This window comes from Gossypium hirsutum, chromosome D13 (assembly GCF_007990345.1).
Source record: "Gossypium hirsutum isolate 1008001.06 chromosome D13, Gossypium_hirsutum_v2.1, whole genome shotgun sequence".
NCBI lineage: Eukaryota > Viridiplantae > Streptophyta > Magnoliopsida > Malvales > Malvaceae > Gossypium > Gossypium hirsutum.
Window position 1 is genome coordinate 59,806,497 of NC_053449.1, and position 14,937 is coordinate 59,821,433.

The window sequence follows — 14,937 nt, forward strand, 5'->3', positions numbered from 1 at the left end:
AAATTTATTCTTTTAATGTATTCTAAATTACATAATATATAAAAATAATATACTATAAAATATTATAAACTTAAAACGGGCAAGGCCAGACTCGGGCCTTAAATGTTTAAATTCAAGCTCAACCCATATTTTAAACGAGCTTTATTTTTTTTGTCTAAATCTATTTTTCAAATCTAATATTTTTATCTAAGCTCTCTCAAATTTCGGACAATTTTGGATTTGAATGAATTACCCGACTATGAAGAAGTTTATTCTCAGAGGCTGTGGCCCTGTTTGGGACCATTAATTTATACTGTTGAATAGTATTTTTATTTGTTTTTCTCTATTTTACTTTAGCATGTTAGTAGGATAAATGTACCCAATGCCTACCTATTGTACGGATGACTCACCATATATGAATTCTTTTCTTTTTAAAAGAAAAAGATTGGCTTGGCTGGGCTGAGGAGAAGCGGGTTTTGCGACTCTAAGCTGTTGTTGGTTCAGATGTGGACCAAGTAATCCACATGGTTGAACCCACGGTCTCAACGCCATGCAAGCAAAGGAATAATAATGAAAATTGAGACCGGAGAGCTTTTATTAATTTCAATTTCAACCCACTTTAATAATAAAAAATCAATAATTCCAACCTATTTTATTTAAACTAAAAAACATTAGGATTTAGATAAACTCGAGATAATTTGACTTTAAAAAATCAATTCACAAACACAAATGATAATAACCCGAAATGATTCAAAAATATTAATACTCAAATCCGTTAAACTCAACTAATTTATGTCCTCCGCTTCATAGATCTAATTGAAATTGAATTTTAAATTTTAGTTTATCATCATATAAAATTAACAAGTGTTAAATGTAATGGTAAGACACATTGTACTCTAAAAAAGATATCGTAATTTCACATATTGAAGACAACATTGTGAGAAAGAATAACCGTTAACCTTGAATATGAAGAATAATACAGATATTCAAAATTATGAATAAAGTTGAATAGCAATTATCTTCTCGGAAATACAATGTCTCTTTAAATATTTATAATTATATTTTAATTTTAATTAAACAAGAAATAAGCCACACTCAATTCAAGCTGATTGCAGCAATAATGAAGTTTATGTTGTAAAAGGGAGGCTTAAGATAACTCTTACTCAACAATTCTTTCGTTTTACAAATTTTAGAGTGAGTATGATGAGAGGTGGAGTGCAGTACGATACGTTTAGTTTATTTTTTGTTTCATATTACAGTATCTAATTTCATCATCACCGTTGTTTTTACACTAACCATAAGTAAACGTTCAAACTCATCCTTAATTTAAGATTATTTTTATTTTTAATTATTGCAAATTAATAATTTTTTTCTTTTAATCATGGCGTAACCTCTTATGGGTTATTGTCCTTGCATGGTCTTTATATATATATATAAATGCTTTACAAGTCTTAGTTTAAGATTATTTTTTTTTTATTTTTGATTATTGCAAATTAAGAATTATTTATTTTAAGCTTAATATAACCTTTCAAACTTTTTCGGACCTATTTTTTTTTCAATTCGGTACTTAAACTTGACATTTTTTTCTAATTTGGTACCTAAACTTGATAGTTTTCTTAAGTTGGTACTTAAACTTTTGGGAATCCAATTTGGTACCTGAACTTAACTATTTTTCCTATTTTGGTACCTAATTTGTTTTGTTCAATTTGGTACTTGTCAAACACTTTACAAATTGCTCCAATTTATGAAGTAGCAAAAATAATCAATATATGATCGACATGTGACAGATGATATGATATTTTTTTTGTATTTTATATGTTAAATTACTTTTATTTTTAATTAATTAATTATTTTATTAATTGAAAATAATGAATTTCTTTTAATTTGAGATTTTAATTTTTTTTCTTATTTAATATTAATTCATTAAGTATAGCTCAGTATCTATTTTTTAACATGAATTTCCTCTGGTATTGATAATATTTTTGTAGCATAACAAAAAAAAAATTAACATTGTTAATGTTTTGGGTAATTTGTATAACATTTAATAAATTTAGGTACCAAATTGAACCTAAAACAAAATTTAGGTGCCAAATTAGGAAAAAAAATGCCAAGTTCATGTACTAAATTGGGTCCAAAAAAGTTTAGTACCAAATTAAGAAAAAGTGTCAAATTCAAATACCGGATTGGGCCAAAATAAAGTTTAAGCGCCAAATTAAAAAAAATGTCAAATTCAGATACTAAATGATATATAAAGCCTTTCTTTTAATCATGGCGTAAATTCTTAACAATTCATGGGTTATTGTCCTTGCATGGTCTTTTTTTATACATACATGTTTTACAAGTCTTAGTTTAAGATTATATTTTAATTTTAATTAAACAAGAAATTAGCCACACGCAATTCAAGCTGACCGCAGCAATAATGAAGTTCATGTTGTAAAGGGAATCCATCAGATAACTCTTACACCTCAACACTTGTTTCTTTCTTTCTTTTTTTTTTAATTATTGCAAATTAAGAAATATTTCTTTTAACCATCGTGGGTTATTGTCCTTGCGTTGTCCTCTTTTATATATATAAATGTTCTACAAATCTTAGCTTTTGATCTTTAGACAAAACCCATTGGTTCATCTCTGCCTTCTTTTGAGAGAACAAAATGGATATATCTCTGTTTCTGTTTGTTGGGTTTTCTTGTTTTCTGCTAATCAATGGGAATAAAGTGGAAGACTGTGATTATCTGACAGACAAGACAAGTCTTCAATCTTTCCATGTTTTATTGCAAGCAGAACAGCCTTATAGAACAGCTTATCACTTCCAATCTCCTCAAAACTGGTTGAATGGTAAGAAACTAATCTTGTTCTTGCAACTTCATGTTTTTTTAATAATAAAAAACATCCCAATTCTCTGACTTTAATGTGTTTGATTTTATGCTGATCTGCTTCATTGGTGGGATGATGAAAATGGGTGACATTCAATACACAGATCCTAACGGTAAGAAAGCAATTTCCTTTTGGTTTCAACTTATCTTTTTTCCCTTCTCCTTTTGTACTTTAGATGTATATTGCTCAGATTTAGAAAAATCATATCCTCGTACTCATGTCTAAATTATATGTGTAACACAGATTCGAGGATGAGTGTGGAATAAGAGTATAATTCTTATTTAAAATATTTTCATATATTAGGAAGATCATGCTCTGTTCCATGCTCGAGCATGTGTCGGACTAGATATCGAACACGGGTATTTTAAGAAAAATTAAAATTCCGGATATAGCATGTTAAATCTGTAAACACTTAATTGTTCCATCCATGCATGCAGGGCCAATGTACTACAAGGGAGTCTATCACTTATTCTACCAATACAATCCAAATAGTGCATGGTTTGGTGATGGTATGGTTTGGGCACATTCTGCATCATATGATCTTATTAACTGGTTTGGTCTTGATCATGCACTTGTTCCATCCGAGCCATTTGATGCCATAAGTTGCTGGTCCGGTTCAGCAACGATCCTTCCGGGGGATAAACCTGTTATTTTATACACCGGCATAGATGCTAACTATAACCAGGTTCAAAACCTGGCAAACCCGAAAAATGAATCCGATCCATTGCTAGTAGAATGGGTCAAATACTCTAGAAACCCTCTAATGACTCCACCGGATGGTGTTAAAGGAGATAACTTTAGAGATCCAACAACTGCTTGGCAGGGCCCCGATGGAACCTGGAAAGTAGTCATTGGAAGCTATAGCAATAACCAGGGCATGGCTATACTTTACCAAAGTCAAGATTTTGTTCATTGGACTATGCATCGAGATCCTCTTTATTCGTCGTCGAAAACCGAGATGTGGGAGTGTCCAGATTTCTTTCCTGTGTCGATTAACAGCACCAATGGGGTCGACACCTCTGTTGAAAACCCAAGTGTTAGGCATGTCATGAAGGCAAGTTTCAATTCCCATGATTACTATATAGTAGGGACTTACGTTACTGAGCAGGAAAGGTTCCTTCCCGATGCTGACTTTACCGGGACCAGTTCGGACTTGAGATTTGATTACGGTAAATTCTACCCCTCAAAGTCGTTCTTTGATGGTAAGAAGAACCGAAGGATACTATGCGCTTGGGTAAATGAATCCGATAGTATGGAAGATGATCTAAAGAAAGGATGGTCTGGAGTCTGGACTTCAGGTGATTGACATTACATATTTATTGATGTTGCATGATGTATTAGAATCACACTGATCCTCAATCTCAATGGTTTATGTATAATCCTTTGCAGTCGATTCCAAGGAAGATTTGGCTTGACCGAAACGGCAAGCAACTAGTGCAGTGGCCAGTGGAAGAACTCAATAGTCTACGTGACAATGAAGTCTATGTTTATGGCAAGCAGCTCGAAAGCGGGTCGGTTTTTGAAGTTTCGGGCATCACTGCTTCACAGGTGAGTATTCTGTGGTTGCATATCAATTTCCCATTTGTATTTGACGTAATTGCATTTTCATGACCAATTTTCTTACTCTGTTGGAAGGCCGATATCGAAATAATGTTTGAATTGCCCAAACTAGAAGAGGCCGAGTTCATAGACACCAGTTTGGTTGATCCCCAACTAATCTGTGACAAACAAGATGCATCTGTGACCGGAAAATTCGGACCATTCGGTTTATTAGCTTTGGCAACAAAGGACTTGACTGAACAAACTGCGATTTTCTTCCGGGTTTTCCGAGACCATAAAGACTATAAAGTACTTATGTGCAGTGACCAAAAGAGGTTAGTCACCATTTCTGTCCATAACTATCCACAATTTAAGCAATAAGTCATCCACATTCATTTGATTCAATGTCAAAACATGTTGTTCAACAGGTCTTCTTTACGGAACGAGTTAGATAAAACCACATACGGAGCCTTCATAGACATCGATCCTCAGCGGGAAATGGTTTCACTAAGAACCTTGGTGCGTTGATTTGTGTTCACCTTGCTGGCCTTTTCGGTATATTTTGATTTTGGTTTCTACCATTTTTACATTTCTTGGTTCACCTTTTTGCAGATAGACCATTCCATAATTGAGAGTTTTGGTGGAAAAGGAAGAAGTGTTATCACCACAAGAGTTTATCCAAAGCTTGCTATTAATGATGAAGCCCATCTTTTTGCATTCAACAATGGAAGTCTCAGTGTAAGAGTTTCAAGGTTGAATGCATGGAGTATGAATAAAGCCCAGATAACTGCAGGGTGGAACCCGAAACTATATCCGAGGATTTCTCGAGGAAGAAGTAAAGAACATGACCCATTGTTCAGGTCCGTAGACACTCGATTTTGTTCGGATCATTTTTACAATAAAACAGGCCCTTTAGGTGTTTATTGGGTATTAAAATTAGGATTTTTAATTAGGTTTGTCTACTTGGATTTTGAATCCAATTCATTATGGCTCGATTTATTATTATTATTATATACTTTTTAATGCTTCGAAATATTCAATTCAGTTTAATTTTCTTAAAAAAATCATGTGAAATTTAAAAGTCAAATCCTAATTTATATAAAATAATTAAATATTATTATATAATACCATAAATTTAAGGTAAAAGAAGTTATAATTTTTTTGTTAATTGAAAAAATATTGATAGGTAAAAGATTACTTACTTAGAAATATTGAAGTATTTGCATGTGAAATTATATATTTGTTTTATAATTTTGTAATATTATAATAATATTTTGTTTTAAAAATTTTATTACTATAACTTAAAAATATTGTAATGGTAATATATCATAATTGTTCTGCTTGATGTTTTTAAAACATTTTATTTATAATTAGATTGATAATATTAAAAATATTTGGGGAAAAACCTTTATGAAGATAAATTTTTTTAAACATATTAAATTTAGAATAATGTAATAATACAATGATTCAAATAATTAGAAGCAAAGCAAACCCAATATGGGAGAGTCAGACAACAAAATGTTGATGTCATTGAACCAAAATGTAAATTAGCAGAGACGTCAATTAGAAGCATGCTTGAAAAGCTAATATCAAGCCAAATTTTATGATACATGCTTCAATGGGGCCTGCTAAACACAGTCTGCACAAAGTACAGCCTATAATTTGCTCAATCAGCCACTGACAAATGTCAACTCAAGCTCGAACTCCAAAAACATATGGACTTGTACACAGTCAACACAGTACCTTTGACATGTGGGATTCCAAAATCTGCCTCCGGCCTTCAACATCTGGATAAGGAATAATGATGCGGCGGTCAAATCGTCCAGGTCTAATCAGTGCCTTATCCAATGATTCTGGAAAATTGGTGGCTGCAATTAGAATGATTCCTTCATTCTGTTTAAATCCATTCAATTCGACAAGCAACTGATTCAAAGTCATCCTCATGTACTGCTGGTCCTTTGGATTACGGCTTCCACCTATGGCATCTATCTCATCAATAAATATAATACATGGGGATCGCTTCTTTGCAGCAGCAAAAAGATCTCTCACTCTTCGAGCTCCAACTCCAACAAACATCTCTTCAAACTCACTGCCGCTGCAGGAGAAGAAAGGTACACTAGCCTCTCCAGCAATAGCTCTTGCTAACATAGTTTTCCCATTGCCAGGTGGACTAACAAGTAAGACACCTTTTGGAAGCTTGCCACCAAGACGAGTGAAACGCTGCAAGAAGGTAAAGGTAATTAGAGACAGAGTGAGGGAGGGAGAGGGAGACATCTACCAAATCAAAAAGTGCATTCACCTTAGGATCTCGAAGGTAGTGGACAATCTCTTCTAACTCTGCCTTTGCCTCATCAACTCCTTTGACATCATTAAATTTTGTGTTAGATTCTACAACTTGCACCTCTTCGTGTAGACCAAGTCCTAAAACAAGGATACCAGTCAGACAGAATTCAGGAAAAGGACTATCAGTTAAAACATGGACAAATAATTTAGAAGAAAGCTTGTCACTTAAAACATTCCACCTTTACTAATCCCTCTATCCTCAATAAGTGCTCCAACACTAGAAATCAACAAGAAGCCAAGTGCAATACTACGAAAAGTACGCCACAATTGATCTTTAAAACTCCCTCCTTCTGCAGTCACCATGTGGATAGGAGCACTAGCAGTTCCTAAGACACCGTGTTTTGTCGATTTTCCCACATTTTGAAAGGCTGAAAGGCCACTTTTACTCTCTTCCTCCACTGCTGAACTGGAGATACCTGTAATTTTGCATAATCTATTAGCCAACAAAGATAATACAAAAGGCAAAGAGCAGAAGTTGTTCAGAAAGAAATGGTTAATAATAGTTTAACACGGAATTTATTAGCACTATCAAATTAGGAACAACATTCAAAGATAAGTACAGAAAAATGGAGAAAATTTACTGCAAAATTATCATTTTAAGAGAAATTATAGATGCAAGATAGCAAGACCACTCACCTCTCTGCAATGTCTTAAGTAACTCGCTTTCATCAAGCCTGTCGACTTTGACTAATGCTTTAACATATTCAGAAGGTGCAGAAGGATTAGAATGTAATGATGGCTGACTTTCAAATAGTCTTATCACTGCTTTAGGATCATTTCCATGGTGAATTTCTCTTAAACTAGCAGCTTCACTAGCTTCATCAGCATCTCGGAGTCTGCGACCTAAATTGACTGCATAGCTTGACCTAAACCTATTTTGGCCAATCAAAAACCTATGACCTGCACTCCAACAAGATTTCAGCTTAGGCAATAAAGTTTTAAGTTGAGAACACAGAAAACCAGGTATCTTATTGAAAAAATAAAGAAGAATAAAACCATGAAGATAATGATAGAAAATAAAAAGTTCGATTGAAACAAACAAAAATACCAGCGAGATGAGCTTTACTAAACAAGTTCCGATACTGTCCCAACAGTGATTGCTAACTTCTCTGAAATATCTGAAATATCCTCTCTCCAAACTGAAATATCTGGAAATTGATAAGGTCAAAGATCTACATTCTCTACAAGAGGAGTTTCTGCAAAACCGAGCTTCTCTTCAGAGACTGATGATTCTAGAATGCATTAAGTTTACATCAATGCCAGAGGGGATGCGTCGTTTCACCTCTTTGACGTTCTTGAAAATTATTAATTGTCCCCAATTATCGAAAAGATGCCAAATGGATACTGGTTTGGACTGTCCTAATATTGCTCACATTGAACGCATTTGGATTGAAGATGGAGGCATTGTGGAAACTGGCAGGGGTTTTTGAGGTACAAACTAAAATTCAATCTTCCTTTTACCAAAATTTATACCAATTCATATATAAAATTGTCCTTACCTACCAAAAATATAGTAATCATTTAGAATAATAAGTGGAGCTCTTCTCACACTTTCTTACAGTACTGACCACTGGAATTCTATTATGTGATATTGTTGATTTAGGTGATTTTATTTATTTTTCTCTTTCCTAATACTTCATTTTCAATCGTTTTTCAGAGTGAAGAGGCACAAAACTGTGGTGATATATGCAAAGGCATGGAGTTGAGCGATGTTGGTGTTTCTAGGCTTGGTGGTGATACTGTTTCTCCATTCTTTATTATGCTTTGTTGTATTCCTTTTGGTGTGTTTTAGACTTTAACTTTGGACTTGTTTTTGTTGTTGTTGGGTGGTTTCTTCTGATCTGCTCCTTTGTTTCTACTTTCTTTTGCCTTTGGACTATGCTGTCTTTTGTTCCACAGCATCTCTATACTTATGCTTAGCTAAAAATGTATGTTTGTACACCTCTGTACTTATGCTTAGCTAAAGAAATATGTATGTATTGTATGTATGCAGGTGTGAACCCCTAAAATATATTTATTTATTTAAACCCTTTATAATTTATAAATTTTTAAATTATAAATGATAAAATTATATTTTAACCTAAAAAATAATAAAAATTTATAATTTAATTTTGTCTCAAATTTAAAAACATATTAATGTTTGGATGTGATCTATAAAATAATCAAAACCTTGAAAGACAAAAGGCAAAATGATTGTGCTCTCAATTGACAGTAACTCACACGAATCAAGGTTTTGTCTTTATATAACATAATCAAACGCGCCATAGCAAATCAACTCCCCTTTTCGTCATTGGATCAGTGAGAATTTATATAGAGAAGATGAGTAGGCAATGTTGGAGCTTAGCAAGCAGGACGTTTTGCGATATACGAATCCTAGCATCGATCTTCTGAAAAAAAACAAACATTTTGGTTTTTTTACTTGGAATTTAAATCCAATTCATTAAGGCTCGATTTATTATTATACTTTTTTATGCTTTGGAAAATTCAATTGGACCAAGCTGTGGTTCAATTGGAAGATTGGCTTGGCTGGGCTGAAGGGACAAGCTGGTTTTGCGACTCCAAGCTGTGGTTCAGATGTGGACCAAGTCATCCACATGGTTGAACCCACTTGGACTCTTTGTCTTTCTATATACAGTCTCATCGCCATGAAGGCAAAGGCATATTAATGAGAACTAAGACTGGAGAGCTTTTATTAATTTCAATTCCTAACTCAATTTAATAATAAAAAATCAATAATTCCAACCTATTTTATTTAAACTAAAAAACATTAGAATTCAGATCAACTCTGAGATACTTTGAATTGAAAAAAATCAATTCAAAAACATAAATGATAATAACCGAATTGATTTAAATATATTAATACTCAAATTGATTCAACTCGATTTCATGACAAAATAAGGTCTATAGATCATTTTCTTAATTTAATTGGGTCTTTAAGTCGATTTTAACTTTAATTAGGAAAATAAGTCGGTTTTATGGAAAATGCATCCAATTGGTGCGCTTTATGCACAGATGACAGTAAAACGCACTTAACTGGTTGCGCTTTCCTTTTCTCTCTCCAAAATTAGAGTTTTATTTATTTATTTAAGGTTAGGGTTTTGATTTGATTGGGGATTGAGTTTAGGGTTTTTGAGGGTTTAGATTTTTTTAAAAGTGTTAAGGGTTTTTGACTCAAACGACAGAAGTTCTTTAAGTAGTTTTAAGGAGTCGAAGATGTGATAATGCGCCTCAGCACACATACAATTCATATGTCATGGCGGGATAAGATCATCATCGTAGAAACCCGTCGTCGAAAAATCTAGTTTTGGGGTAATAATGCTTGATACGATCAATGGTCGATGTCTACGTGAATGTGTCATTTGGCAGTCGTGATACGATCACAGGTTCAAGTATAACAGGGGACCAGTTGGGCGCGCTTTCCATAAAATCAACCTATTTCCCTTATTAAAGTTAAAATTGGCCTAAAGGCCTAATTAGAATTAAAAAATGGCCTATAGGCCTTATTTTGCCCAAATCCATCAAACCTAGTTAATTTGTGTCCTCCAACGCTTCAAAGATCTCATTGAAATTGAATTTTAGAATTTAGTTTATCATATAAAATCAACAAGTGTTGAATGCCGTGATAATATATATTGTACTCTCTAGAAGATATCATAATTTCAAACTTTAAAACAACATTGTTAGGAGAAATAATCATTAACCTTGAATATGAAAAATAATACATGATATTCAAAATCATGAATAAAGCTGAAATGTAGATATGTTAAACATTAATAGAGTAATAAAAATACAAGTGTTGAGTGCAATGGTAGAGTAGTTGTCTTTCTACGAATAGAGTCTTAATTCAATTGGCATCGGTATTGTTGTCAGTGCAGGAGGATCTGCGTTAAAGTATATTATCCTCTTATTTAAGAGATAAGAATACGCTATGAATAATTCTAGATATTATATTAAAAAAATAGCTGTCTTTAAGGTTATTTTTTTTAATTTTAATTAAACAAAAAAATTAGCCACACGCAATTCAAGCTGACCGCGGCAATGATGAAGTTCATGTTGCAAAAGGGATGTCATCACATAACTCTTACTCCTCAACAATTCTTTCGTTTTACAAGTCTTAGTTTAAGATTATATTTTAATTATTTTTAATTATTGCAAATTAAGACTTATTTCTTTTAATCATGGCGTAAATTCTTATGGGTTATTGTCCTTGCATGGTCTTTTCTTATACATAAATGTTTTACAAGTCTTAGTTTAAGATTATATTTTAATCTTAGTTAAACAAGAAATTAGCCAGACGCAAGCAATAATGAAGTTCATGTTGTAAAGGAAATCCATCAGATATCTCTTACAGCTCACCACTTGTTTCTTTCTTTCTTTTTTTAATTATAGCAAATTAAGAATTATTTCTTTTAACCATGGTGTAAATTCTTACAATTCATGGGTTATTGTCCTTGCGTGGTCTTTATATATATATATATATAAACGTTTTACAAATCCCATTGGTTCATCTCAGCCATCTTTTGAGCCAAAAAAATGGATATCTCTCTGTTTCTGTTTGTTGGGTTTTCTTGTTTTCTGCTAATCAATGGGAATAAAGTGGAAGACTGTGGTTATCTGACAGACAAGACAAGTTTTCAATCTTTCCAGGTTTTATTGCAAGCAGAACAGCCTTATAGAACAGCTTATCACTTCCAGTCTCCTCGAAACTGGATGAATGGTAAGAAACTAATCTTGTTCTTGCAACTTCATGTTTAAAAAAAATATATATAAAAAAATCCCAATTCTCTGCATTGATGTGTTTGTTTGGTGTTAATTGGTTCAACTGATCCTTCAATGATGGGATGATGAAAATGGGTGACATTCACTATACAGATCCTAACGGCAAGAAACCAATTTCCTTTTGGTTTCAGCTTCTCCTTTTGTACTTTAGATGTATATTGCTCGGGTTTAGAAAAATCATATCCTCGTACTCATGTCTATGTGTATCATGGATTCGAGGATGAGTGTTGAATAATAGTATAATTTTTTTTGAAATTTTTTCATATATTGGGAAGGTCATGCTCTATTTCGTCATGCTCGAGCATGGGTCGGACTAGGTATCGGGCACGGGTATTTTAAGAAAAATGAAAAGTCCAGATATAGCATGTTAAATCTGACAACACTTTATTGTTCATCTATGCATGTAGGGCCAATGCAATACAAGGGAGTCTACCACTTATTCTACCAATACAATCCAAATAGTGCATGGTTTGGTGATGGTATGGTTTGGGCACATTCTGCATCATATGATCTTATTAACTGGTTTGGTCTTGATCATGCACTTGTTCCATCCAAGCCATTTGATGCCATAAGTTGCATTTCCGGTTCGGCAACGATCCTTCCAGGGGATAAACCGGTCATTTTATACACCGGTGTAGATGCTAACTATAACTAGGTTTAAAACCTGGCAACACCGAAAAACGAATCCGACCCATTGTTAGTTGAATGGGTCAAATACTCCGGAAACCCTCTAATGACTCCACCGGATGGTGTTAATGGAGATAACTTTAGATATCCAACAACTGCTTGGCAGGGCCCTGATGGAACTTGGAAAGTAGTCATTGGAAGCTATAGCAATAACCAGGGCATGGCTATACTCTACAAAAGTCAAGATTTTATTCATTGGACTATGCATCAAGATCCCCTTTATTCTTCGTCGAAAACCGAGATGTGGGTGTGTCCGGACTTCTTTCCTGTGTCGATTAACGACACCAATGGGGTCGACACCTCTATTGAAAACCCAAGTGTTAGGCATGTCATGAAGGCAAGTTTCAATTCCCATGATGTCTATATAGTAAGGACTTATGTTAACGAGCAGGAAAGGTTCCTTCCTGATGCTGACTTCACCGGAACCAGTTCGGACTTAAGATTTGATTACGGTAAATTCTATGCCTCAAAGTCATTCTTTGACAGTAAGAAGAACCGAAGGATACTATGCGCTTGGGTAAACGAATCCGATAGTATGGAAGATGATCTAAAGAAAGGATGGTCTGGACTTCAGGTGATTGACATTACATATTTATTGATGTTGCATGATGTATTAGAATCACACTGATCCTCAATCTCAATGGTTTATGTATAATCCTTTGCAGTCGATTCCAAGGAAGATTTGGCTTGACCGAAACGGCAAGCAACTAGTGCAGTGGCCAGTGGAAGAACTCAATAGTCTACGTGACAATGAAGTCTATGTTTATGGCAAGCAGCTCGAAAGCGGGTCGGTTTTTGAAGTTTCGGGCATCACTGCTTCACAGGTGAGTATTCTGTGGTTGCATATCAATTTCCCATTTGTATTTGACGTAATTGCATTTTCATGACCAATTTTCTTACTCTGTTGGAAGGCCGATATCGAAATAATGTTTGAATTGCCCAAACTAGAAGAGGCCGAGTTCATAGACACCAGTTTGGTTGATCCCCAACTAATCTGTGACAAACAAGATGCATCTGTGACCGAAAAATTCAGACCATTCGGTTTATTAGCTTTGGCAACAATGGACTTGACCGAACAAACTGCAATTTTCTTCCGGGTTTTCCGAGACCATAAAGACTATAAAGTACTCATGTGCAGTGACCAAAAGAGGTTAGTCACCACTTTTGTCCATAACTATCCACAATTTAAGCAATAAGTCATCCACATTCATTTGATTCAATGTCAAAAAACATGTTGCTCAACAGGTCTTCTTTACGGAACGAGTTAGATAAAACCACATACGGAGCCTTCGTAGACATCGATCCTCAGCGGGAAATGGTTTCACTAAGGACCTTGGTGCGTTGATTTGTGTTCACCCTGGTGGCCTTTTAGGTATATTTTGATTTTGGTTTCTACCATTTTTACATTTCTTGGTTTACCTTTTTGCAGATAGACCATTCCATAATTGAGAGTTTTGGTGGAAAAGGAAGAAGTGTTATCACCACAAGAGTTTATCCAGAGCTTGCTATTAATGATGAAGCCCATCTTTTTGCATTCAACAATGGAAGTCTCAGTGTAAAAGTTTCAAGGTTGAATGCATGGAGTATGAATAAAGCCCAGATAACTGCAGGAGGGAAAACCGAAACTCTATCCGAGGATTTTTCGAGGAAGAAGTAAGGAGTATGACCCTTAATTGGGCCTAAGCTTAGCTCACATTTGGATTTTTAATTGGGTTTTTCCACTTGGATTTTGAATTCAATTCCTTTAAGGCTCGATTTATTATTATTATTATTATATACTTTCTTATGCTTTGGAAAGTTCAATTCAGTTTAATTTTCTTAAAAAAAATATGTAAAATTTAAAAGTCAAATCCTAATTTATATAAAATAATTAAATATTATTTATATAATACCAAAAAATTAAGGTAAAAGAAGTTATAAATTTTTTGTTAATTTAAAAAATATTGATAGGTAAAAGAGTACTTAGAAATATTGAAGTATTTGCATGTGAAGTTATATATTTTTTTTATAATTTTGTAATCCTAAAATAATATTTTGTTTTAAAAATTTTATTACTATAACTTAAAAATATTGTAATGGTAATATGTTATAATTGTTTGAATACATTTACTCTGCTTGATGTTTTTAAAAACATTTTATTTATAAATAAATTGGTAATATTAAAAATGTTTTTATTAAAAATATTTGGGGAAAAACCTTTATGAAGATAAAAATTTTAAAACATTTTAAATTTAGAATAATATAAAAATACAATTCTTTTTGAGAATGTAAAATTATATGAAAATTTAAAAAAAAAACCTAGATTAAAAAGTTAAAATAATATCTCAAATATTAAAATAAACTACAAACTATATACATAATAGCTAAAGTTTAGAAAAATCCTTACGTAATAACCAAAAAGAAAACATTATAAGTAAATGGAAAATTAATATATATAAAGATAGTTTCTGAATATGTAATTGTAGGGTGTAAACTCAGTAAGTAACGAATAAAGTGAATAAAATAAGAATCGAAAAGATTGAACACGCAGATTTCAAGTAGAAAAACTCTTTAAAAGAGGGTAAAAAACTACGAGTAAAAGGAGATTTCACTATAATAAAAGAGAGTACACAATATGGGGAGAATTAAAAAAAAAGACCAGAAGTGCACAAGAAAAAACTTCGAAACAAAAAAACAAAATTCTCTTAATCTAAATAATGTTTTATTGTGTAAAACTTGTGGGCTGAAATTCGTAGC

At 33.2% G+C, this 14,937-nt stretch overlaps 2 protein-coding genes and 1 pseudogene across 2 annotated transcripts; 2 read left to right on the plus strand and 1 right to left on the minus strand.

Moving 5' to 3' along the window:
- The first annotated feature begins 2,569 nt into the window (after positions 1–2,569).
- Positions 2,570–5,427, plus strand: LOC107937946 (beta-fructofuranosidase, insoluble isoenzyme CWINV6). The gene is made up of 7 exons (XM_041109355.1): positions 2,570–2,814; positions 2,957–2,965; positions 3,291–4,139; positions 4,238–4,401; positions 4,489–4,727; positions 4,821–4,911; positions 5,005–5,427. The coding sequence occupies exons 1-7, from the start codon at positions 2,631–2,633 to the stop codon at positions 5,413–5,415; spliced, it is 1,947 nt and encodes a 648-aa protein (XP_040965289.1). The 5' UTR covers positions 2,570–2,630; the 3' UTR covers positions 5,416–5,427.
- Positions 5,428–5,903: 476 nt separating this feature from the next.
- On the minus strand, positions 5,904–8,119 carry LOC107937960 (ATP-dependent zinc metalloprotease FTSH 4, mitochondrial). Its single transcript, XM_016870976.2, has 5 exons — positions 8,109–8,119; positions 7,372–7,949; positions 6,915–7,151; positions 6,692–6,813; positions 5,904–6,612 (listed from the first exon to the last, which is right to left on the minus strand). Exons 1-5 carry the CDS (start codon positions 8,117–8,119, stop codon positions 6,124–6,126), a joined length of 1,437 nt encoding a protein of 478 aa, XP_016726465.2. The 3' UTR covers positions 5,904–6,123.
- A 3,135-nt stretch (positions 8,120–11,254) lies between these two features.
- Positions 11,255–13,932, plus strand: LOC107937969 (beta-fructofuranosidase, insoluble isoenzyme CWINV6-like; annotated as a pseudogene).
- Positions 13,933–14,937: the final 1,005 nt, after the last annotated feature.

Coding starts and splice junctions, on each gene's coding strand:
- LOC107937960 (XM_016870976.2), bottom strand. Junction 7,152..7,371: donor ACTTAAGACATTGCAGAGAG/GTGAGTGGTCTT, acceptor GCAAAATTACAG/GTATCTCCAGTTCAGCAGTG. Junction 6,613..6,691: donor ACTACCTTCGAGATCCTAAG/GTGAATGCACTT, acceptor ACCTTCTTGCAG/CGTTTCACTCGTCTTGGTGG.
- LOC107937946 (XM_041109355.1), top strand. CDS start 2,631: ATGGATATATCTCTGTTTCTGTTTGTTGGGTTTTCTTGTTTTCTGCTA. Junction 4,140..4,237: donor AAAGAAAGGATGGTCTGGAG/TCTGGACTTCAG, acceptor TGTATAATCCTT/TGCAGTCGATTCCAAGGAAG. Junction 4,728..4,820: donor ATGTGCAGTGACCAAAAGAG/GTTAGTCACCAT, acceptor GTTGTTCAACAG/GTCTTCTTTACGGAACGAGT.